Source organism: Culex quinquefasciatus, chromosome 2 (assembly GCF_015732765.1).
Source record: "Culex quinquefasciatus strain JHB chromosome 2, VPISU_Cqui_1.0_pri_paternal, whole genome shotgun sequence".
NCBI lineage: Eukaryota > Metazoa > Arthropoda > Insecta > Diptera > Culicidae > Culex > Culex quinquefasciatus.
In genome coordinates this window covers 162331876-162359264 of record NC_051862.1, presented here as the reverse complement: position 1 = coordinate 162359264, position 27389 = coordinate 162331876, and the positions used below count along the sequence as shown (strand labels likewise).

Genomic DNA, 27389 nt, shown 5'->3' with positions numbered 1-27389 from the left:
CTAAAAAAATACTTGGAATTGCCATTTTTGTTGGTTAAATGGCCGAAAAAATTCTAGCAGTCGACTGCTCGAATATATTTTTTCAGAAAATTAACTAAAAATTTCTTGTTTTCAGCTGAAATATTGTGATATATTCTGTTAAAAACTGGCTGGGAAATGTTTTTCAACTATTTTTCAACAATTTTTTTTCGTTGTATCAACCGAAATATTTTTGCATGCAGCAAATTATTAGTATTTTACAACAAAACATTTCTTAATTAGACATAATTTATGTAAGTGTTGATATATATATTTTCTTTAATTAACTAACGATATAGGCTGGGCCGAATTTCTAGCTATATTTTAACTATTGTCTTACTTGAATACAGAAAAATATTCGTACATGTAGTCAATTATTAGCTGTTGTTAGCAATATTTTTTATGGAATTTGCCGTAAATTTTGTAATAATGCCTCACAAATTAATGCTGAGTGTTTTTATTTTCGCATTTATTCTGCCTAAAAATTTAACGTTATGTACTAATTTGTTTTTTTTTTTTGCATGAAGTTGTTAAGTTACTGTTAAAAAGCATCAAAACAAAACTTTTTTTTAACTGTTGTTATAAAACATGTAAAAATTGATTAATGTTTTAAAAAATTACGTTTCATTAAACTAAAAATAATGAAAAAGCATATTACAAATTTTGTTAAACATATTTAAAAAAGATGTTTAATTTTACATGAATTCCTGAAAAATAGAAATCGAGCAAAATTTTCACCAAGTTTTAAGCTTATATTTTTATAATGTTGTATAAAATTAAGTGTTGTATCCACTTACCATCACTGTGAAATCATACGATAAGTCATCATCATCTACAATGGTCTCAGGTTTAGTTATTTTTCTTGTGGTTGGACAATGGACACAGAATTTTCACTAAAGTGAACCTTTTGCTGCAAATAGACACCGTAAACCGGGGTGACTTTGATAGGTTTGCGATTTTTCCGCAAAATGAAGAGTACAGTTAAAATACGTAAGGAATGGTTTACTACATACTGACCGTGGTAGAGAAGTGTTCAAAGTACCTCAAGAAGAACTTTTCATAAAATTTTGAAAAGTTCAAAAAGTTAGTTAACTATAGTTAAGAAAATGTTGATGAAAGTCATTATTTTAAACTTCTCGAAGTGTCATGATTTTCTAAATGAACATGATTTTTAATCGAAAAACGGAATGCATTTTCGGATTCTTTGGACAATTTTCCACTAGGAAAAGGTTAAAAAAGTTTGTAAATAATAAATAATATGTGTTTTTGAAACACAATTAAAAAAAATCTCCAAATTTATAGGCAATTCCAGTTGAACAAATTTCATGTAAAATGTGAAAACTTGTGATTCGTGCTTCGAATTCAGTATAAAATGCAACATAAATCGATAATTTTACAAACAAAACTAGTTTTAACAAATTTCAGGCAAAATTACGACTTTTTAACAATTTTACCTAAAATTTATATGTATTCTGCTAAAAAGCTTATACACTTAGTTAACTAAATATAAACATTTATTGTTTTTCTTAAAAACTATATCAGCTACTTTAGTGATGGTACATTTAGCGTACAAATAAAATTTGAATATCTTAAATATGATTTTAACAAGAAAAACTATGACTATCAAAGTCACCCCGGAATTAAATCTAAGAATTTTTAACGTAACTATTTTTCTAAACATTATTGAAAAAACTTTTTTTTCCGAAATTGTGCATAGACTTTGTGTGCTCTACCCCAGTACATGTTTTAAAAATAATAATCTTGATATATTAAAATCCTATCAAAGTCACCCCGGTTTACGGCATGTGAAATGTATTAGTAATTTAATACAAAATTCTTAATTTCGGCTATAAACTGAAAAAAGGAACGTAAATAAATGAAATAATATTGAGGAAAGAAGAAATGTCAATAATGCTACTTACCAAGGTCGCATTAATTTAACAATTACTTTTGGCAACAAACTTTCATTGCATTTGATTCAATTTATTCAAAAAAAAAAAAAAAAAACGAAACTATTGGCACTACGCCCCCCGGGGCATGGCCTTCCTCTAACGTGGGATTTCTGCTCCAGCGCCTCTGGCGAGACAGGAGAAACCGGGACCGACGTTTTACTTCACCATCCGATAGAAGCTCAGTGGATAAGGCGGGAATCGAACCCGCGTCTCATAGCATCATCGGGATCGGCAGCCGAAGCCGCTACCCCTGCGCCACGAGACCCACACAAATGGGTCAATTTATTCAACGTACTCCGATTTCTGAAAAAAATATTTTGAGTTTTACTTACCAGTTTATTGAGCAGTCGTATTGCAACAAAACTTTCAAGTAAATAATTATCTTCTTTTATATATTTTATATATATATATATTTTAATATTTTACTTCATCTTTATTTTTTATGTTGTTTATGTTGCGTACACATGGCATTTCTATGTATTTTATAATTGATGATTCTGAAAAAAATGGTTCATTAAGATTTTAACCGTCGTAAGCACGAAGCTTTTTAATGATTCAGTTTTCTAATAAGAATCACATTAGATAAATTATTGTGCAAAAATAAACCCATGCTTACTTGGATTAACCAACATTTTGTTAAATTTGCCCGGGCTGCTCTATCCTTGAAGAGTCGGCCCGCTTTTCCCTTCTATTGCCCTCTCGTTCCATCAAACATTCTTATAACGTGTTCAACTCACTCGCATTAGAGGCCTCATGGCGTAGGTCGTCCTCTTGCTCTTCATAGTTTGTCACCTGCAAATAAATCATCAACAAACCTACTCACCAATTCCACCTCCCCAGTTGCAACACTTTGATTTTCCCCTTCAACATTAGCTAAATAGTGTAATTTTCACCTTTCACATCCTATCACTTCATAATTAACAACACAAACTCAACAAATCGACCGCTCTTGTTCGAATCCTGACTTCAAATGACAGACGTAAACAAACCCAAGTTCATCTTTTAAATATTCAACCAAATGTAAATTATATTCAACCAACAAAATTTTTGATTTTGCTAAAACCAAAGCTAACAGTCGAGCACGTTCATTCGAGTTCGGGAAATCTGTTAGCTTTTTGCCTCTAGCATATTCAACAAACAGGTTATTAAATTAATACTAGATTTTAGTTATTTTAACGGAATATTGGCAGTAACAAGTACGTTTTTGTTAAAATTTACGAAAGTAAAATCAACAATTTTAATTGTTAAAATTTCTGGGCACGGTCTCTCCGTGCGATGTGTTACTTGACTATTCATTACCAAAAGTGTAATTCTCAAACAAAAATTGTTGATGCGTTTAAGGGAACTGAAAAAGGCAACTTTTGAGCTTGAGTTTAGGATGATGAAAATATAGTAACGGAATTAGTTCTTGAAAAAAAAAACGTTTCTTAATCCACCATTAGGTGGTTGGTGCCTTCCTCACATTTACAATTTAATTCAACTCCGAAGTTGTCCTTATCCAGATTTGCATTGTTTCCAAATCAAGTTTCAGCACCGAAAATAAGTTTATGAGTAAAAAAAATAAATCTTATACAGACTTTTCCAGAAAACATGCAGACTATCATTTGAAGCAATGTGACAACCGGGCGTTTCACATCTGGTGCGACTCTCGCACGTAAACAAAAAGACCCGGCCTTTTGAGGTTATGCAAAAATCACCCTTTTTTGTATCTACAAAAAAACTTTTTCATGGCATAACTTTAAAAGTACTTCACTAAACAGAATAAAATTTAATAGGGTCTTAGGGGACCCCGAAACGAACAGAATAAGGCGGATCTGGCCAAAATCGGTTCAGCCAGTTCTGAGATAATCGTGTGGAAAAAAAATCATGTCTACACACATCCCCACAGACATTTGTTCAGAATTTGATTCTGAGTCGATAGGTATACGTGAAGGTATATCTAGGAGGTGTATCTATGAAGTTCATTTTTCGAGTGATTTTATAGCCTTTCCTCAGTGAGGAAGGCAAAAAGAAACAAAAATGATCAAACAAAAATTCTAAAATCAAATTTAGCTGCAAAATTAAATTTGCAATCGAAAACGACTAAGGGGGCGTTCTTTTATTACGTAACGCAGTTGGGGAAGGGGGGGGGAGTAAGAGGCCGTGTTACGCTCCATGTATTTTTTTCTTAATTTGTGTGCAAATTTTATTACGAGTGGGAGGAGGGGGGGAGGGGGGGTTGGTGAAAAATTCAAATTTTTGTGTTACGTAATAAAAGAACGCTCCTTTAACACATATTTTGATAAAATAAAGCGTTTACAATTGAAAGTCATTTTTAAGGAGACTGTTTTATTTATTTTCAAGCTCTTTTCGCAAATTAATGCGCTTTTTTTAAAAAGCTAGGAAAATGTACTACAATTTTCATTTCTTGACTTTGTTGATCAGACTACTGGTCGCTGAAATACTGTCTCTCCAAGCTTGAGTATGAGAAAAAATGTATATTTTTTTCTCAGTATCATCAAATTAACTCTCATTTATCAACCCGCGGTATCTTGGACACTTTAGGTTCGATTTTCAATTGTAACAAAATGAAACTTTTGTGAAAAAGTATCACCAAAATGAAACATTACAAAATTTATTTTTTGTTAAAAAGTCGTGAAATTGTGGGGAATTATTAAACTTTAACTTGGTCTTGTATTTCATAAAACGATGCCATTCATAAAGTTTTTTTATTCGACATTTACTGAAATACTCAACTTTAAAAGCTGTGTTTAATCAAGTAACTTGAAAATTAGTGTGGAATAGTTAAAGTTTGTTTCATCATTGGCTAGAGAGTTATTTTTAAAATGATAAAAAATGAGAAAAATATTTTATACCTCGGTGTATCTTAATTTAAGGAAAATTTTGTATATTGAAAAAATAAATGTAAAAAATATCTAAACTTATTCTTTATTTAAGATCATTCCTATTGTATTCTGTAAAAAAATTCCTTTTCCGATGGATTGTTTTTCAATGTTCATCAAAGTATTTATCAATAATTTAAATTTCATTCAATGATGAACCAAAATATTTTAAATAAAAATTTTCTTAAAAGTATTTAACCAGAAATGTTGAATCCTGTTGAAAACATAGCTTAAATACATATGTTTCACTTTTTTTGCTCAACTGAAATTTTTAATCAATTATTAAAATATTATATAATTATTAAAAAAAATGATATCAGGTTAAAAAATTGAGATTGACAAAGTACATTGTTTATTTTTTTATTGAATTTAAATTCTATTTTTATTATCTTAATAAAATTTTATTCTTAATGACGGAAACTGTTTCTTTTCAGAATGCATATAAAACTTTGAAATGAATCATGATTATTCAGTAATTCCATGTGAAAATTCATTTAACTGAAAAAAGATCTCCAATCGGGCTTAAAAATTTTCTGTGGTTCCTTGGCCAAAATAATTAGACCCGTATTTTTTTGGTTTGGCCATTCGGGTAACCTAAATCGTGCTAGGGTGGTTCGAAAAATGGCAATTTTCATAATTTTTCGCAAAAACCACTTTTCTACGAAAATTTTGGTATCCAAACATGTATAGGTCATCGTTGAAATTTTAAAGTTATCGAAAAAATGGAAAATGGAATTTGCTGTTTTATTCTTCACTTCATGTTAAAGTATCTCAATAAATCTGTACAAAATAAAGAATCTTGAATCTTGAATCAACGACAAAATGAAATTAAATATTTATTTTATTTACATTACTTAACTAAAATTTGCAACAACCAGATAGTTAGTTGATTTCTGAATCAGTGTTAGAAAAGCATCTAAAATAAATTATGGAGCCAGTTTGAAAACAGATTTAAGATCGGGTAAAACAAAAACTCTGATTTTTTTTTTTATAAAACCCGTGCTGAAGAAGTGGCAAATTGTAAGTTATGATTTGAAAAACAATAATTTTATTTATTTTTGGAGGTTTTTTATATCTTTTTTTTTCTACTTCATTCTTTTTTCATGAAACGAATGAGTCTCTAATTTGGGCAACCAGGTTTGAAAAATAATGCATAGAAAAATGATATTCGATTTGTGTCAACTAATAAACATTGCATTTTGACCAAAATTAATCGAACGCAGAACTATTTTCAACCACACACACACACACACACACACAGCCAACCAGCGTCGAAAAACGATAGCTTGTATCGGTCATGTTTAACATAAAAATACACACTCTCGCATCGACATCCTCGTCATCACCTCCCACACCACCCAACAAAGTGCCCAAGTCAGAACCTTCTCGTACACATCTGTTCACACCGTGACCGTTTGTGTGCGTGTATGTGTGCACTGTATGTGCGACGGCAATCATCAAACCGAAACCGAAAACAGCTGGATCCTCCTCGGCCGGGATGTGAATGGTCCCTCTCTCTGTAGTAGCTCGTCAGTGTGTGTGTGTGCGCTGGCGAAACCTCAACCTGACTGAATGTGTGATGCTTTTCTCACTTCGGTTCACCTCAATCAGCTTTGTCACTTTAATGATACGGAATAAGGTTTCCACCCCCACTTCCCACTTTCATGCAATCGGTCTTTTTCTGTACCAGATTTTCACCCCTCATCTGGGGCTATTTTGAGCGAAAAAGGGACGCTGAATTAGAAAACCATAAATAAATTCCGTCCCAGAGTCTGGTCGAATTGTGGTCGGCACCTGGAAATACTGTCATTACCGACAGGGGTGGGATGAATAGAACTGGCGCGAAATTGAATGTTACTTTTGGTTAGGAATTGAAATGCAGCAGAGACTGATGTGTAAATGTTGTCAAGGTTAATAATAAAATATTGAATACAAATTAAATTTTTTCATCTAATTTTATAAATTTCGTTAATTTCAAATTTAATGTATGCTATAACTATTCAAAGCCGAGATAGGAAAGCTTTCAGTAGCTTAGCTGAATAATTCAAAATGGAGGAAAAAAATCATTTTAAAAATTCATAAATTAAATTTGAAGAAATCTGTTTGTAGTAAAATAATATCTTTCGAGAAGAAAGATGATTTGCTTTCTAGAAAAAGGATCAATATATTCAAAAAAATGTTGTTATGGTCTATATAATATTTATTCGTTTGAACAATGCAATGGTTTTGCTAAAAGGAATAACTAAAACAATCAAGAAATTACCGTACACTCATAATTTTTATTTTCTTTCTTTATATCAATGCTTATGATGATAGCATGCTTATGCTATTTTTTAATTTTTCCCGCAGTTTATTTTTTTGAGCTGTATGAAGATCTTCGTATTTTATAATGAATAAGATTCTGTACCATAAATTTTAGTCAAATTTGAATCTAGTGATTTAATAAGCATATAGCGTTATTTTTTTGTTGGTAACAGAAATTCTGGGATATTTCAGGATTATGTGAAATTTTTAATAACGTTCGGCAGAATTATAACAATAAAAATTAAAGCAGTTGTTAAAGTAGCAAGGCAAGGTTGCAAATATTTTGTCGCCTCCCCCTTCAAAATAGGTCCGAAAAATCATGGGGCAAAAATATATTTTTTCAAAAAATATCAAAATTTCAATGAAAATAGAAGTTTAATCAACTGAGAACAATCTTAAATGCCTTTTTCTGCATTGATAATCATTTTTAACATGTTTGGACTCGTTTAAAAATATTTTGAACTTTTATGAAATTTAAATGTACTGCACCGCAAAAACCTTTTTTTTTCTCGCAAAAATCAAATTTTCGTTAGTATTTAGAAATTTTGGAAATCAATGATTGCAAAACAACTGGACAGATGTATGATGCATTTTAAAACACTATTTTCATTCAAATGTTGACACCGTGGCCTGTAATTAAAATTTTCTTTTTTTTTTCTCCCCTCTCCCTCGACTTTGATCAGAGTAGAGGGACATGAACTTCAAAAAATATTTGTAACGGTCCAAGCTGAAAAAAATAATAATCGCGAGTTTCACATTAATCTAAACAGTTGAATAAATGCAATAACTGTTGAAAAAAAAAATCAGTTTTGCAGTTCTGAAAAAAACAAAAAAAATTTGAATGAAATTTAGATCAAAATTTGTATATTTAATAACCAAGTGTTTAGTCCAGTGTTGGTATTCTAGCACTCTCGCGAGAAAAAATCCTCTCTCTCTTGAGCTCTCGCCGAGAGATACTCATCGATTGCCCGTGCTCTCCACCGCTCGCGAACGGGCTTTCTCGCGAGCCAAAATTGCCCGTTAGCGAGAGGTTGAATGGGTAAGAAAAGAACCAAAAACAACACAGCGATTGAAGTTACACCTCTAGACAATCGCCTGGTTCGCACTCATAAGCCTGATTAAAAAAATGCTAGCTTGGGACGAACGGCTAGCACGAGGCGCTCGAGAGCAAAAATGCGAACGAAAATGCGAGCGCGAGCAAAAAGAGAAATGTACAACAGATTCTCTCCCTCACTCGTGAGTGAGAAATGCTTTCCTTCTTCTCGCTCGAGTTCCAACACTGATTTAGTCAATTAACCGGTCAAATCAAAACAATATTGATAAGAATTTCTGTTCGATACAAGTGCTGAAAACTTCAATTTTTCAGCACTCAATTCAGTACTGGAAAGTATTTCTTTTCCAGTAATTTGATAAACTTTTTAATCCCTTAGAAATTCTCCAGGATTTTGAAATTGTATTTAAAACTCGCCTTTTTCTAAAATATATACTATTATTCCTGACAACGACTAATCTGCCACCGAAAACAGATCCATTCGATAATTCCTTCAGATTTTCAAATATTGCAGATAATTTTTGGATCTTTTGAATTTTTCAGAGGATTCAAGTCCGAAAAAAAAGTTTTTTTTTCTGTTAAAATCTTCTTACTATATGAAATTTTTTAATCTGATCAATATTTCTTGATTGTTTCGTTGTCTCCATGGAATCGGTAGGACTATCAAAAAGCTACATCAGAAATCATTTATTTAGAAAAATTGAAACTAAATTCATAAAATCGTATAGAAATTAAGATGATTTTACCACGAAGTTCTAATTTGTATTAGGTTATTTGTATTAGGCTGGCGCTTCAAATATTTTCTATTTCATTTTATAGGGTAGAGGACCCATAAATCGCCCACTTTATAGTGGCAATCTAGGAAAATTGATGAGAATTTAATGAAAATTTATGATTTTTGGTTCTATTTGTTGTAGAACGATGATAAACTTTTTGATTTTAAGTTTCCACAAGGTTTTTACAATTTACATGTTCACAAAAATCAAGAAATCCAATGAAATTATGACACAAAGCTAAGCAAATATGGTCTCCTATTGATACACAACATGTTCCCGAAGCTCAATTTCACTGATGTGCACATCTTTTGTCGTAAAATAAATTGAAGTTCAAAAAACCCTAGGAGTTTTCATTACATATATTTTACTAATGTTGAGGTTCTTTGTATATACTAACTAAAACCAAAACATGTTCTCACTCTCACTAAAAAAATATAACTGAATCAAAATTTGTTATAGAACTCATGTGTCCCGATTCACCCAATATAAGAGCACACAGTTACAATTAGCTCCATGTTGTTGTTGATTTTGTTAGAAGAGCTTTAACCCTATAGGTCATTCGCTCCCGAATTGACTCAATATAAAACTTGGAGTACCTCTTAAAGAACATGTGTAACTATTTTTCCATCCTCTGCTTAATTTCTCCTCTGTACCAGTAAACTTTTACTACATTTCGTCGCCATCGTGCTAACTTGTCGTACGTGCATTTTGGGCCAAATTGAGTTAAGAACGCCATTTTGTGCAGCTCACAATGCCTTCACAGATCCCTAAATTTCGATTTCAATCCTGAGATATTCAACAAAAACCGAAAAAACTCCGTGCATTTTTGTCACTTTACATATGAAAGTAGTTTCAATCTTGTTGTGCTATCTTGTCACTCCATGAAAATTGATGTAAGTGCGACAAAAGGCCAAAGGGATTTCAGGCCAGGAAAGTCAGGATGCGTTTGTCGCACGTACAAGCTAGGCTACCGTAAACATTTGTAATTATAACTCGGGACTCCAGCAACCAACTTCAACCAAACTTTGGGACAATGCACAGAATGGTGAGCCAAACAAAACGTGTTTGTTATTGTTTACATTGCGTGCTCTCGTTTTTGAATATTCAAGGTTAAACATTAAAACGCGTTTTTCTCGGAACGTCAAAATGGCGGGTGCGACAAGATAGCACGACGACGTCGATTTGAACTAGGTGTCCCATATCTTAGCTTAGGTTAATTTTTGAACTGATGTTTATACCAAAACCCCCTTAAGAATGAAAGGAATAAAAATGATTATTTATCCTTAAAAAATAATCTAGAATGATCCAAATATATTTTCAAGCACATTGCGCTGCGATTAGATAAGTTTTAATGGTAAACGAAAACTGGTTCTAGATAAAATCTTAAAACATAATACTAGATTTCGCCCTGGACGAAAATTGGATGGCATGTTTTTTCATGACCCCAGAAATCGCACACTTTATTTTATTGAAATAACCTTTGTTAAACGTTTAAAACAGGTAAATCACTAGATTTTTATGAAATTCAGACATACAGTGAACTAATGAATTATTCATTTACATTTTGTTTTGCAAAATGAGTTGTTTTCCTTCATTAACATTATTACCCGCTGTAGGCTAAATTGGCAAAAATTATGGCGGCTGCAAGCTTATAAAAACTAAATAAACAATAGAAATTCATCAGGAAAGTTTCAATAAGTACTAGAAATAAATGATTATGTGAACCTGCATAATAAATTCAACCAAAAAATGGTATAAGTTTGCTAAATACAGATTGAATCCAGTAGGTGGGCGAAAACTGAAGCAGGGCGAAAACTGGGTCCTCTACCCTATGTATATTTTTAAAAGATTTTATATTTTATTTAAGTATATTAATGATTTTAAATAAGAAAAACTACATATAATATTTAATTATTTTTCATCAAACATCGGTGCAAATCTAGACAAATGTAACAAAATAAGACAGCTATTTAAGCCAATTTTTGCCTGAAGTTTTGAATGACTTCGGTTTAACAGTAAACAGAATAAAACAATTAGTACCATATTTTTCCCAGTTGGCGGAAGTAACTTAAAGGTAATTTGTAAAATATGTTTAATATAAAACATGAAATTTGAAACATATCTTAAATTTTATATTGACTGGTATCATTTTATACGTTGTCGTTTCTTGTTTTAAGACATTTTCAAAGAAGTTTTTTGATTTTTTCTAGTCATATATAAAAATAAATAAATGATAAAATATTAAGAAAAGATTGATGTTATTTGTGTTTTATTGAATTAAAAATTGTAGTTCATTTAATATCCAAAGCACAACAGAGAAAAACATAGTTTTATTTGAGCTATTTAAGCTGCCGTCCTTATTTAGATTGAAATGATGATGTTTAGCTTGAAAACATAACAAATATAATGGAAACAAAGATTTATTGATTGTTTCAAAATAATGTTTCCCGTTTCCCGGGAAATTCAAAACCCGGGAAAATTGGACGCCCTATTTTATTGAAAGTTGTTGTCTTTTGGCTCTTGCCAAGATCATGGGGGCACAGGAAAAAAAAATTCATTTCCATTTTTCAAAATTTTTAAACAAAAATTATCACAAAATGCTTAATATATTATCAAAGTTATATAAATTTAAAAAATGCAAATTATCAATGAATCCATTTTTTCCATTCTTTCCTTTAAAGTTTTATGTCATTTTCTCGATGTGTTGTCCCAAAATTCAAAATTAGCACAAAGTTTAAAAGTGTCCTTTTGATTAATAACATTTAAATTTAAATTTAACTATGTTTTGTATAGTTTACAATCAACTGTACAAGTTTTTACAATGAAATTTGATATTTCCAGAAATATTTTTTTTGCTCCCGGATTTTTTGAGAAGTTTTTAGGGAACCTGCACGATCTCTTTGCTTGGAAATGACATGATATCAAAAAAAACAAAGTTTTTTTTTAAATATTCTTATTTCGAAGGGACGTTTAAAAAACAACTCTGAATCTGGATTCGGATTAGGTGGAAATAAATTATGGCGAAAGTACGCATCTTTTTCTGTTTACCTGAGAAATAAGTATTCAATAGCATTAATTTTAATCGCATTTCAGGTTCTTATCAAACTTAAACAGATAATTCAAGAGAAAAAAAACCCTATTCCTCCAACTCACCATTCACGGCCGGCACTCCAGCCGGTGACGCCGGTCCCGGGCCACCGCTTGCCGACGCTTCGACGCCCCTCCTGGACGGCGGTGTGGCGACTAGCAGTGCCAGCAACATCAGCACCGTCGTCGCCGCCGCCGTCGTCACGTGTTCCGTGGGGCTCATCAGCTGTTCCGTCGTCGCCGGGGCGGTCCTCTCATATCACACGGCTACGATCAATGGTGGAAAGCGGTTCTGGGGTTCCTTCTTTTATTTTTCCTTAAGACTCACTAACACGTACGCACGCACACACAGACAGACAAAAGGTGTTTTTCTTCCCGCTGTCTGTGCACCACTATTTCACTCCCGAAACCGTGAAAAACACCGACGACGTCGTCTTTGGTTTGTGTTAATTTAAAGGAAAACTTTGTTTAAAGCACTTACCACAGACACTCTCTCACGGGGGTTTAATCTTCTTCAGTCTGACAGTCTCGTGAAGGTTTTCCACAGTCACAATCTTCCTCTATTTGCGAATTTTCCTCTATTTTTGTAAGTTGAATTCAAGGTAACAAAATGCAAAAGCGTTCTTCGTATACGTGATCTCACAGCTTTAAGAGAGAATAAATTTGGAGTTAAATTTTGCTTCCTCTTCAGACTACTCGAAATTAACTTGTAATTAAGAGGTTGAAGAACCTTTTCTAGCTTGGAGGCCCCGAAAATGAAAGCTCGACTGACTGATGGTCTCTGCGTTGCGATTCGTCATCAATTAAAATTTCATTAAAATCAACTTGGAAGGAACTCTACTTGAAAACAGGGTGGAAAATTTGGGTTGTGGAACAAGATGTGTCTCGCTACACGTTTCGTCTTTGCAGTAGAAATCATGTTGAGGAATTTCAAGAAACGTGTGTCAATTGGAAGAGCGTGCGTTTGAAATGGAGAGGTACATTGAAGAAATTTTAAGTAACTTTAAAAATATGCAATGGATCAAAAATGTTGCTTAAAAATCAAGAAAAATGACTCTTTAACATGTTTTATGAAATATCTTTTGAACAATATTTTTGTGTAACACATTGGAATCTCTCGTTGTCGATATTGAAGGGACCGTCGAGAGCGGGAGTTATCAAATTAAAGAACCAAAAATAAAAGAAATCTATTTGACGGGACTAAAAAAATTATTCACAGCTGGAGCAATATTGATATCGAGAAGATCGATAGTCAGAGAGTCCATTGTAAACCGTAAAACGGGGTGACTTTGATAGCCGGGGTGACTTTGAAATGTTTGAGATTTTTCCGTAAAATGAAGAGTTCAAATTGAATCCTGAACCACGGCAGAAAAGTGTTCAAAGTACTTCAAGAAGATGTTTTCATAACATTTTTAAAAGTTCAAATATTTAGGTAACTATACCAAAGAAAATGTTGGTCAATAGCATTATTTTAATATTCTCAAAGTGTCATGATTATCTCCATGAACATGATTTCGAATTGGAAAACGGATTGCTTTTTCTGATTCTTTGGACAATTGTCTACTCGGAGAAGATTGAATAAGTTTGTAAATAATAGTATTATGCATATTTGAAATGTTAAAAAAAAATCTTTAAATATAAACTTTTGATCTGTGGTTCAAATTGAATTTAAAATGCAATATGGATCAATAATTTTATAAACGAAATTAGTTTAAGCAAATTATAGGCAAAATTGTAAGTTTTTAATGATTTTACTTAAATTTATATGTATTTTATAAGCAAACTTAGCGATGGTACAATTGATGTTTAAATTAACGCTTTAAAATATATGATTTTATCAAAAAAAAAAACGATTTAATATCTCCAGAGGTGAAATAGAGCCTTTCTTACAAAATGATGAAACTCCGACAAATATATTCGTGCAATTAATTTTCAGAAACAAAATGATACCACCCAGTGAGAATTTGACCTAAAGCTCTGAATATTTTAAGGCTTAACCTCAAATGTCATTTTTTTTTTAATTTCAGAGGTACATTATGGGTCGCAAGGTATTAAAATTTTATTTAAAAAAAACATATTGGATTGACATTATTACAAAAATATAAAGGGTACTCAGTCTTTAATGTAAGTCTATGATTAACTTAAAAAAATATGTATCGCTATTGCACTTTGTCGATCTATTATGAGAAGCCAAAAAGAACACTTTCACGCGCAGCGTGAATCGCGCAAGCGTTAATGTGCTGGCGTTTATGATTCGACTTGACGACTTGTCGATCTTTCGAGCGAGAACGTGCCGGAACTTTGAATTTTTATGTTCAGTATATGATTCTGTATAAAGCCAACAATTTAATAGGAAAAAATAGGTTAAAAATAAGATGAACAACACTAATATGGCTATATCTCTGGAAATACATTTTGGAAAAGCTTCAAATTTTGGGCCCAAGCAGTTTATGGCGCATGTTTTCGAATGGCTTTTTGTTTGAAACTGAATTCTTGTAATTTGATAGTGTTATGTGTAAAATAGTCCAAAAAATACCTCTAAAAATGGCTTTGACCACATTTATTGGTCAAAAATTGTGAATCGAAAAATAAAATGTTCGTGTTCGTTCGACTACAAATCTGAAATATAAAAATTGTGGGTTTTACGAGCGGTTGTCCAATGATGGAAGACACACATTTTTAAGAGCGGATACAGACATCGCTCAAGTATTTCAGAAAAAAAGTTCTCAAAAATCAGACTATGAGTTAAGGGTTTCGGGCCAAAATTCAATCGAAGGAGCGCATTTAATCCTTCAATTTAGTAATAGGATTTTTTTCTGGGACGACTCCTCGCCGCGCACGAAATTTTTAAGATTTCTGAGTAAAGTGTTTTTCCAAAAACAAACCTTAAACCTTTCTTTTGTAAGAAAGGCAAAAACTATGACAATCAAAGTCGCCCCGGATTTTAAAATTAGAATTTTCAATGCAACTATTTTTTAAGCACCATTGAAAAACTTTTTTTCAAAAATATTGCATAGACCTTCTGTGCGCTACCACAGTACACGTTTTAGAAAAAATAAACTTTATAAAAACCTTAACAGTTGGAAAATATTCCAAAAACAAATTGAAATCCTATCAATGTCACCCCGGTTTACGGTAATTCAAAGTGATCTGTCTACTAATAATGTAGTTTTTTTTAACAAAATTTTAGTACTGCCTCCTTATCGCAAATTTTGTGGCATTTTAGCAATTTAAAGCTTTATTCTGAAAGAAAATTGTAGAATATTTAATCGTTAATTTTATCTTTTTATTCTAGATTTTTCACATTTTTTGAAAAAATGCTTTGGGTAGAAAAAATGAAAAAAAAAATATTACTGAAACATGAATAAGTTATTTTGAAAAATCTTTAAAATTTGATTGAGTTACTCATAAATCATTGATTGAAAGGAATAACCAAATCTCAAATATATAACAAAATCAACAATAAATTATTATCAAAGAATATAAATTCCTAAAGAAAATAAATAAAATACACTTAAAGATTATTTTGAAAGAATAAAATAAATATTTAAGGCAAGTATAAAACAGAGCGGATCCGTTAAAACAAATTTCATTACTTTGAATGTCCGCTAATTCGAACGCATTCGAATTAAAAGGCACTCAACCGTCAAAACCCGTTTTCAAACTGACCACATTGTTCATCAATTTCCGAACACGCTTTTGACAGCTGTCAGTTGTTCCAATTAGCGAATCCGCTCTGCAGCAGACTTAAAAAATGAACTGATCATTAGGGCTAGTGATTTTTCGCGATTTCACGGAAGCCGCGTAATCCGTGAAATTCACCCTTGGCCGTGAAATTTATGAAAACCGTGAAATGCCGCAAAATTTGAAATATTCAATTGTTAAATCGCATTTAAGCATTGTTTTGTCATTCAAACAATTTTCAAAGATTTTTAAACAAGCATTTTAAAAGCAGTTTACAAATAAAAAAGGGATCCGTGGTTTAGGGATAAGCGTGATTTTTCTCGACCAGTCGGCCTGGGTTCGATCCCAAAAGATTTCAAAAGAACGTTAATACTTCTTTTAAAGAAAACGTAATAAATACCTTTTTTAAATTTTAATAAAATAATTTTATTTAATCAACTATATTAAACAACGATGAACAAATTGCATTTCAAAATTTTGAATATAAGTTACGTGTTCTGATTCAATTGATTAGTAAAATAATAAATATTAAAACAAAAATGTAAACCATTTTGCAATGTATTATATTTTTTCTTGAACTGTCATTAAATGTAAAAACTGCTTTTAATGAAGTATTGCATAAACTTAATTAAAAACTAAAATTTCCGTATTGCTGAAATTAAGGAAAGCATAAAAAATATGTATTGCACTTATTTTAATGTTTCGAGTTTGGATGAATTAGAGGTTCAGGACATGCTTCTTTTGGAGGTATTTATGCAAATTAATTTGTGAAATCTCAATAAAATTGAAACCGCTGAATAATAAATTCTTGCCATTTTTATAAGGTCCTATGGACAAATGTAAACACCTTATGTCATTGGAGTAAGCGGGATACACTCAATGTTTAGATTTGTTTGTAAAATCTTATAAAATAGTCTTGAATTCAACTGGCGGAAATTCTTCAAAATTTGCCAAGACTAATCCAATGCTCCTTTTTTAAATAAATAATTTGTGTCAGGGGGTTTCATGTGGTATCTAGAACTACTGCTTACTTTTAATACACTTTTCTGTTAATAATTTAGCTAAAAGAATACATTTTACGTTTATTTTGAGCAGTTTTTAGAGTACCGTGAAATTGCCGTGAAATTTCAATGTTTTGTAATTGGCATGTCGCGTAATTTCGATTTTTGCCGTGAAAGATCACAGTAGGGCTAACTGATCATGTTTGAAATAATGAAATAATTCACGTATATATTACTGAAACAAGAAAAAAAAATTTGAATAAAAAAAAGAATTTTTCATGCTTAAGAAAAATGAAATATTCAAGATGGCGGCCAATATGGTGGCTGTCACAAAATCACCAAATGAAACCCTATCGACCAGTTGATTTTAACAAATTTGGAGTTGCTGAACTCTGTTATAAGTCCAAGAAACGTCTCAAGTGACCTTGGTGTATGTTTTCAAAGATGGTATCTAAAATGGCCTTGGTTGAATATAATTTTAATTCATACAAATTCAGTCACAGTTACAACTTCAAGGTATTAATAGAGAGTCAGGATGGTACGTTGCTGCTGCAAACAAGTGCAAAATCGCGTAAAATTTGTATATTTATACAATAGCTCGTAAACGTGGGATCTTTTAGGCGGCCATCCATAATCCAAATGGATTTGTTTATCAAAATTTCGGACCCTCCCATCTTGATCTAACAATTGATAATACCAATATAATTGAAGAAATTAGATTTGTTTTTAAACGTCGACTCTTTGTTCGAAAAGTTTGGTTAAGGGCCATCCATACATTACGTGGACAATTGGAAAAACTCCTCCCTCTGTAGTTTTCACGTAGTTTATGGATGGTCCCTTAAAAAAATCTTCAATCGCATAATTTCGCATAACAATTTTAAGGGGATGTCCATATACCACGTGGACACTTTGATGTGGATGAGGGGTTGTTTGGTTGTTCACGTTCCATACAAAAAAGATTATTTATCGACAATTGCCCACAAGGGATATCTCCGTGGTTTATGGATGGTCCCGAAACAATATGCTTGATTTTTTTTGGAAATTTACAATTTATCAATCATTCATTCAATGTAATAAGCTCTTGAAACCCGAACTAGCATTCTACAAATTCCATTCTTCAATCTGTTTCCCTAAATTCCAGTGCAATTTCCCATCCATTTCGCCACACAGAGCACATCATCCCTCATAAATCACTTTCCAAAGTGATCGCCGCCTCGGATCGTCCACACGTCCAGTCCTGGTCATCTTTCCCGGGGGCCTTCCGCGCCATAAATTCTCCACTCCAGCTGCAGGACAGGGTCTCGTTTTCGCGCCACGCGTCACACGCACACACACATACACACACACTGCCGTCCACGTGGTTCCCCGCCACCACACCCTTCCGGGCGTTGAAATCACATTAAAGTCCCTTTTTCCCCCCACCCCCATCAAGCTTTCCCCTCTTGCTGTGTGTTTGTGTTGGTATCATTTTTCACTGGCATTTCATTTAATTAGAATTCACAAAACCCCCGACATTTCAGCGGTTGCAGCCACGTAGTGGGGTAAAGCGGGACAAATAAATAAACCCTGATAAATGACTTTCACTATGGCGCTGTCCAAGCGGGTGATTCTATGAAGTGAGGTTAGGTTTTACGTCCAGCTGGGGTGGCACCACCGTCGGTGCTTCCGTTTCCGCGCCAAAACAGGTCTAAATATTTAATTTCACTTTGCTGTTGTTGTTGTTGTGGGCTGACACTCACACATTTGCACTCAGAAACGTAATCAGTCTCGTTTGCCGGCGATAATGAGGTAAATTTTAGGTTAGGACTTTCAGCCAGGTGGGACAGCCCGGGTCGACTGTCAACGCGTGGTCACATTAGTGTTCATTCTAAACTCTTTTGGGTTGTACTGGGCAATGATTGCTGGCAACACTTACTTATTGTTCTCGGTTGGAAACGTCAAACTGACGTCAAATTGACCAGTAAATTTCTAGACATTTACTACTGTAAACATGTGTTCGTAATTCGAAAAAAAAATATTCAAGGCAAACAATGCAAATGGGCCAAAGACACACAAGTGTAAACAATCAGTCTTATGTAATCATCAACTGACATGAGTAGAGTAGACCGTTTGTTTACATTTTATCATTTTTCATTGTTTTGCTTGATATTTTTGTTTTCAAATTCACTTCACGAATTTAATTTAATTCTTCACAAATTGATAGATTGAATACGTAAACATCAGGAATCACAGTTTGTTAACATTTCTTGATTGATCCATTTGCAATGTTATTGCCGATTTACAGCCGATTCCTAGAATGATAACATATGGTTACGATATCGTCACAATAAATTCACCCCGTGTTTTCAAAACTGAAAAATGACACTTTAGAAACCAAACTCAGAATATGTTTCAACTTATGTCACAAGATTTGACAAACTGACGTAAAGACCCTAGTTTTCGCTAATGTCGACTTTGTCGAAAACAAAAAAAATAAAAAAAATAACACTTTTAACACCAATATTTACATTACTAATCAACTGAACCAAAACAATTTGACAAAGTGACGTAAACGCGCCAGCTTTTCACTTTAATCGACTGCCAAACAGCTGTTGAGTCACGTTTTTCTAAACACACCACCCCGCTGATCCAAGGTCGGCCGCGCGTTACGGATCGCTGGCTTAGCCTAGTTTCCAGCAACGTGTCCGTGCCCTCAACAAAACCTAACCTACAAACGGTGCTGCCCCCCGAACGAAGCGGTTCAAGTCCCACCGCGCGCGCGGAAAACCGAACTGACGCCGGACGAATCTTGGTAAAAACTGAACCCAAAAACATAATTTCTTCCGCGATAACATCGACCACGGGAATTTCCACCCCCGCAGCGTGCCGGTGGGAAAGGCTTTTCCAACCTCAGCTCCCTCCCCCCCTAAAGTCCCTCGTGGCAGCTGCTTGCCGTGTCAGCTGGTCGACTTCCCCTCCATTTCTAGGTTAGGTACAAACGGCGAGTCGACTTTGGTGGGGATGGCCCCTCAATCAAGTGGGGGGAAACTTCTCCTCTCCCAAAAATTGGAGAACTTCTCGGAGGGGAAAAACTTCAATGACTGTTTTCTCTCTCTCTCTCTTTGAGGGAGGACCACTTCGTGTGACGCTCTCTCTCGGCTTTGTTTACACACTGACGGTTTTTCCGAAGGTGGGTCGGTCGGAGGCCCTCAAAAGGCGAACCCCGTTCGACCAATCCAGTGCCACTTGGCCCCATGCGCTCCGGCTGGGAACACGTGGACGGCCCTTCGACAATTTCCGCGTGTCCCCCCGCGAAGCGACGACTTGACAAAATCAGCTGTTTTTTGTTGCTAAAGTTGCGTCGAAAGTCAGTTTGTTCAGCGAAACTGTCAAAGAAAGTTTGTTTTTTTGCTCTTTCTGTAGAGCTGTAAAAGGGGTGGCGAAAAGAAAATTGTTTCAGTTTCGGATTGGGTGGGATGGTCCGGCTTCTTCTCCTGGCGAAGTCGTTGTCCACCGCTAATGGTGGAATTGGAATGGACGGTAAAAACTTATTACTTCTTTTTTCGGAAATGTCTGACTGGTTACGTGTGTGTTGTTGGTGGAAAGATTGGCATTTTTTTTGTGGGGACACACTCACTAATCGATTAGTGCTGGAAGGTGTTACGTTTTGTGGACAGATTAAACGAAAGTCGTTGAAGGGAAACTTTTATGACGTCCTGTTTACAGATTATTGGCAAAATGAGTAAAGGGATCAATTGATTTTAATTACAAAACTTGATGCGACTTATGGAGAATAATTTGAAAATTAAACTAATCACGTTCTTGGATGAGCTATAAAGTAATCATATTAAGTTCTGGAAACAAGGATACCTACAAGAAATTTCTGAGAAACAATAGTTTTTTTCTGAATTCTGTTTAGAAAATAGATACATACTATTTCTGTTATGTCCGTCACTATAGACGAAGTAGCCTGATTATTATCACCAAACATATCAGTACTGAAAAGTTCAACTTTTCAGTACTTGTTTGAGACAGTAGTACACGAACAAAAATTATCATTTTCAACTCATTGCATAAACTAACCCGAGCAGACGGAAATAACTTGGGAAGGTCAGTTTTTGATATTGTGAGAAGATCGAAATATGTTATTGGGATGATCGGATTAGTTGTAAAAATAACAAAAATCAATAACAAAGATTTGTTCGAAGAATAACTTAAACTGTTATTATGTTGTTATTGCATTAACAAACCAATAACACAGAAGGAATCATGAAGGAATAACAAGATTTGTTATTTTGTGCGGAGAAGTGGAGCAGCATAATAACAAAAAATGTTATTGAACTGGTACGTCTCCATAACAAAAAAAGTTATTGTTTTGGTTTATTTGTAATTTGCAAATAAACCTGCAGTTGTCATATCTCCTCTGTAATAGTCAGGGCTGCAGAGTCGGGTACCTCCAGGCGACTTTGAATCCATACTTTGAAGACACTCCGACTCTGGATGCAGGATATGACGTCAACGCCGACTTCAGCTCTCCAAAAATACCCGACTTCACAGATTCCGACTCCAAGTGAAAGTTGCTGAAAATTTCCTGAATCCGATGCAGTCTCCGAGGTCTCACTCCAGCTCGAACTTCAACGTCAGCTCCGACTTCCTGGCTCTGTGAAAATAATAACAGTTTTTGTTATTCACACTTCAAAAATTCTCAATAAATAAATCAATTCCGTTAGGGAACATAACAAAATAAAAAAAAAATAACTCTAAAAAGTTAATTTTATCGGATTAATTTTAGCTTGAAACCCCATTTCATGGTGAAATAAATGACCCCGATGAAATTGGTCAAAATTATTTCATAGTTCTAGCCAATTTTAGCAAAGTCCTTTAGGGCGTATATCAAATAATTTAAAAAAATTAACTTTCAAAATTTCAACTTTTCAAAATAATTTTAGCTTAAGGACCCCATTTCATGGCCAAAATAATGATCCGAACGAAATTGGTCAAAATTATCCCATAGTTCCAGCCAATTTCAGCAAAGTCCCTTAGGGGGTATATCAAATAATTAAAAAAATCAACATTCAAAATTTCAAATTTTTGGAATAATTTTAGCTTAAGGACCTCATTTCATGGCCAAAATAATGACCCTGACGAAATTGGTCAAAATTATCCCATAGTTCTAACCATTTTAAACAAAGTCCTTTAGGGGGTATATCAAATAATTAAAAAAAATCAGTTTCCAAAATTTCAACTTTTTAGAATAATTTAAGCTTAAGGACCCCATTTCATGACCAAAATAATAACCCCGACGAAATTGGTCAAGATTATCCCATAGTTCTAACCAATTTTAGCAAAGTCCCTTAGGGGGTATATCAAATAATTAAAAAATCAACTTCCAAAATTTCAACTTTTTAAAATAATTTTAGCTTAAGGACCCCATTTCATGGCCAAAATAATGACCCCGACGAAATTAGACAAAATTATCCCAAAGATCTAAACATATTTAACAAAAGAAAAAATAATAACAGATTGTGTTATGGACACTTAGAAACTTTTCCATTTCTGCGATTTATGGTAATTTTATTTCTAAGTCAGTATATCGAACGAATAACAAATTTTGTTATTAGGAGAGTTTTGAAATGTATAACATTTCCTCTTATTAGCGTGTTATTAAACATTTTCAATATAATTTCACTTCAATGCCAAATTTTGTTATTTTATCAGAAACTGTTATTATTTTTTCTTCTTAAAGTTAAACTTCAGAATAAAATAATAACACTTTTTGTTATTTTAACAGGATTTGTTTTTGAAATATTATTAATTTTGTTATTACCGTATGCCCGGGATTAGTCTTAGTATAAGGGAATAATTGCTTAATGAATTCATACTAAAACCCTCTACAACCATACCCGGCCTTTAGATGGGCTTCGATTTAAAAAATCGCCAAAAATCTATTTTTCAAAAAAATTTTGATCTATAAAAAGCATTGGAAAGAAGAACTCCTAAATTTTTAGAAAATTTATGGGTTGGGAGTTTTACTTGTTTCATGTGACATTGTCAATGTTTTTGAAAATGTCATTTTTAGGGTTCAATTTTGACTATGCTTTTTACTAACATTTCCGAAATTTTAAGTAAAAAGAAGTATGCAGTAATTTTTCTGGTGTCGCAGACTATTCCTCTAAGCATTTTTAACAATTAAAATGATAATGGTACCATTTTATAGCAGAAAATGTGAAAAACAAGTAAAAACTACCGTCATCAGGGGTGACATTGGGTCTGTGGGGTGAGATTGGGTCATACAAATTTCAGCATTTTTGTCTGACCTAATCTCACCCCCCAGACCCAATGTAACCCTGATGATGGTACCTGGTAGTTTTGAAGATACTAAAATGTCTGTAACAAAAATCTGGGTGCAAAAGCTCTTGTTGATGTGCACCGTTAAATTGACTTGGACGGACGATCAAAATACAAAAAAAAACATGAAAGTTTGGTTATTGTTTGAATGTTGTTGGGTAATTCTCTACCAACTCACACGAAATCGGGAAAAGTTGCCCCGACCCCTCTTCGATTTGCGTGAAACTTTGTCCTAAGGGGTAACTTTTGTCCCTGATCACGAATCCGAGGTCCGTTTTTTGATATCTCGTGACGGAGGGGCGGTACGACCCTTCCATTTTAAACATGCGAAAAAGAGGTGTTTTTCAATAATTTGCAGCCTGAAACGGTGATGAGATAGAAATTTGGTGTCAAAGGGACTTTTATGTAAAATTAGACGCCCGATTTGATGGCGTACTCAGAATTCCGAACGTATTTTCATCGAAAAAACACTAAAAAGTTTTAAAAATTCTCCCATTTTCCGTTACTTGACTGTAAAAATTTTGGAACATGTCATTTTATGGAAAATTTAATGTACTTTTCGAATCTACATTGTCCCAGAAGGGTTATTTTTCATTTAGAACAAAATTTTCATTTTAAAATTTGTGTTTTTTAACTTTGCAGGGTTATTTTTAGAGTGTAACAATGTTCTACAAAGTTGTAGAGCAGACAATTACAAAAATTTTGATATATAGACATAAGGGTTTGCTTATAAACATCACAAGTTATCGCGATTTTACGAAAAAAGTTTTGAAAAAGTTACTTTTGCGTTTCTCTTGTTTCGTCGTCCGTGTCTGTCGCGGGTAACCATGAACGGCCATGATCGATGACGACCAACTTTTAAAACTTTTTCGTAAAATCGTGATAACTTGTGATGTTTATAAGCAAACCCCTTATGTATATATATCAAAATTTTTGTAATTGTCTGCTCTACAACTTTGTAGAACATTGTTACACTCTAAAAATAACCTGCAAAGTTAGAAAAACACGAAATTTTAAAATGAAAATTTTGTTCTAAATGAAAAATAACCCTTCTGGGACAATGTAGATTCGAAAAGTACATTAAATTTTCCATAAAATGACATGTTCCAAAATTTTTACAGTCAAGTAACGGAAAATGGGAGAATTTTTAAAACTTTTTAGTGTTTTTTCGATGAAAATACGTTTTTCGAATTCTGAGTACGCCATCAAATCGGGCGTCTAATTTTACATAAAAGTCCCTTTGACACCAAATTTCTATCTCATCACCGTTTCAGGCTGCAAATTATTGAAAACACCTCTTTTTCGCATGTGCAAAAATGGAAGGGGTCGTACCGCCCCTCCGTCACGAGATATCAAAAAACGGACCTCGGATTCGTGATCAGGGACAAAAGTTACCCCTTAGGACAAAGTTTCACGCAAATCGAAGAGGGGTCGGGGCAACTGCTGTGTGAGTTGGCGGAGAATTACCCTGTTCAAATTAAAGTCAAAACATCATTTATAAAAAACAATTTCACCCAATTTCCGATAGAAAATTTTTTAGAGAAAATCACGAAATTTTAAATTTGGATTGCAACATTTTTTTACTTTCACTTAGCCAATTTTTCAAAATAATTAGGCCAATGCAAATTATCCGAAAAAAGTTTGGCAAGAAATTGTAGTTTTCATAAAAAAAAAGTTGTAAAAAGGATTGTTAGCTATTAAGCTGTTAATCAATATTAGTTACATTTTATGACGTTAATTCAATATTTTGAATCAATGGAGCATTTCCATTCGAGTAGTTAATGTTTTTTTCTATAATGTATTCCTTATGGGAGAACTGTCATTTCTACCACTCAAATCCGGTGCTCTATTAGCATTGGTGCACTTTTAGCCTTTTAACAATTTCGGAATGATGGGTCCACAGAAGGAAAAGATGACAAACCTCCAAAAATTTAAAAATAAATAAATTTGGAATTTTTTAACGCAGGCACAATTTAAACATTTGCACTTCTCCTTTGACTTTAATCAGAAAGGAGGGATAAAAAGCATACATTAACTTTCCCTTGGTATTTAAAAAAAATCACACATAAGATATTGGGGTCCTTTTTTTTCAATTGCAATTTGATCTATTTTTTTTTTTGCTAAAAATAATCAAAGTGAGCAAAATTATTATGATTTATTATAATCATATTCATTTTTTATGTATTTTTGTAAAAAGTTTTAATATAAAAAACAAATAAATGTGACTCAAACAAAGCAAACCATTGATACAAAAAAAAATTGTACTACTGTATATAAAACTTACACAGCAAACTGTTATCAGAAATCGGAATATAGTTTAATGATGAAATTTTTCTAAAATATCTCCTGATTTTTCAAGGAAACACGAAATACGTAACACGATAGCACAGATTTTAAAAATACGACTTGAGACAAGTAGTGTAAAATATCCATAAAAAATATCTTTTAGAAAGATACTCATTTGATTTCCTAAATTGTTTTTTTTATTGTTAAGAAAAACATAATGTACACATGTTGAAATTTTAAGTTTTTATTTACAGATTTTGTACCTCGGCTTTGAATGAATTTAAGGGAGAAAGGGGCACAAATGATTGCAACATGATTTTATTTATGTTACTGAAAACAGTTTGAATTACCTCTAAGGGCATATTTGTTGCCTAAAACATAATTTTCAATATTTAAAATGTCAATGCATTAACTTCTCCAAAAGAAAAAAAAAAACATATTCAAAAGGTTGAAAGACATAAGGTCGATTGGATAAAAGGACGAAAATAATATTAATTTTTTAATTCGAAAAGAATTTAAAAAGTTGCGATTTTTACTATACAAAAACGTAGTTTCCAAATATATGCTTTTATATAAATTAAACTTTTCATAATCCTTCTTATGAGTTAGAAAGTCTTTTTTTTTTATATTCAGCCCCATAATGAGTCACGATTCAGAAAACTTGCTCCTACTTTCGCAGAAAACACCCAAATCATCAAATTCGCTTAAGCAGGAAGTCAACTTTTTATTTATCCCTTCCTCTGAATGAAAACTCCCCAAATCAGCATTACTGTTCCCCCTTCGTTTTTTCCGATAAATTCCAAAGTTGTCAGTTTGGTGACTGGGCGACATCATCATCAGCCAGTCACATTTTTTTCATCTTCATCGCCAAACTTCCGGCTAAGATTTGGCTTGGCAGAGTACACAAATAAACAAAGTCCTTGATTTCTCAGCTGCGCCACACAGCCGAAGCAGCCCGAAGCAAATGTTGCTGATTTCCTTATTTTGTTTATCCTAGGACTAGGAGAAGAAGAAAAAAAAGTCGAAGAAAAACGACTTCAATTGAACAGTCACCCACCACCCCCTTTCCAGCATCCTGGTGGAAACACACATCTGGGTAGAACACAATTGTATGGAATTAAAGTTGAAAGGTGAAATCAACCCCTGTATTCTGTCCCAGTTTCCGGCGACGACTGTACTTTCCCCTCTCTTCTTTTTTTTTGCATAGCGTGTCTCCTTTTGTCACCTATTTTCGCAGGAATTTTCCAACTTTTCCTCACGTGTGCGGTAGGGGGATGTTGTTGATGGGAAGAAGTTTTTCACCCCGTCGAAAAAAAAAAAAAAAAATGAACGGTTTTTTTTTCCGGTGGGAAGGTTTGAGGAAAAGACACCAAGTTGTGTCTCTGCCGTGTTTTGGTAAAGGGAAAGGCAGCAGAACATACGTGGAAACGTGTTTATTTACATGGAATTCGGGGAGGAAGCATGCGAAAATTACGGGCACAGACGTCAAACAACTGACAGCGAAATGGGATTAGATTCGGAAGGCGTACAACTTTTAGCACACTTGTTCTGCTGTTAGTAGGGCGGGTTGGTGATAAAGGCAGTAAAAACGAAAAGAGATTTTGTTTTGGATTTTGTTACAATTTGAAACCATGTTATTATTGAAATGACATCATTTTTAATATGAATTAATTTTATATTTGTTTTTGTTAGATTTGTATGGGAAATGGGAAAAATAGTACTTTTGAAACATTTTAATGTAAATATTTGAAATTGTTTCCATTTAGATCATTTGCTAAATGGACCTCGGATTCGAGAGCAAGGACCAAAAAAATTGTATTCATTCAATATGCTACTAAAATACATTTTGAAATTTTTTTGGACTTTGAAATTGATTTATAAAAATAAATTTAACAACATTATGTGTACATTAAATTGCACAAAAAAGTGCTCTAATGATCCCACAGTAACACACCTCTTAACACGACCCACCTCACCTCCAAGCTGGGAAGCTGAAAGGGACCATATTAGGAAGAAAACAG

At 33.4% G+C, this 27389-nt stretch overlaps 2 protein-coding genes across 7 annotated transcripts in view; one reads left to right on the top strand and one right to left on the bottom strand.

Moving 5' to 3' along the window:
* LOC6047780 (lachesin) overlaps positions 1-19546 on the bottom strand; it is a 148286-nt gene extending 128740 nt beyond the window's left edge. Inside the window, exons 1-2 of one of the 6 annotated variants that reach the window (XM_038255594.1) lie at positions 19463-19546; positions 12137-12715 (exon numbers count right to left, since the gene is read on the bottom strand). In XM_038255594.1, the coding sequence (XP_038111522.1) occupies positions 12137-12293 (157 nt within the window). In that variant the 5' untranslated portion in view covers positions 12294-12715; positions 19463-19546. Of the gene's footprint in view, positions 1-12136; positions 12716-18494; positions 18644-18670; positions 18722-19262; positions 19401-19462 lie in introns of those variants that run through there. The other 5 variants (XM_038255595.1, XM_038255596.1, XM_038255600.1 and 2 more) reach the window with 5 other exon arrangements.
* The window catches only part of LOC6047773 (transient receptor potential cation channel protein painless), a 295911-nt gene that overhangs the window by 136108 nt on the left and 132414 nt on the right, over positions 1-27389 (top strand). The window lies entirely within an intron of this gene.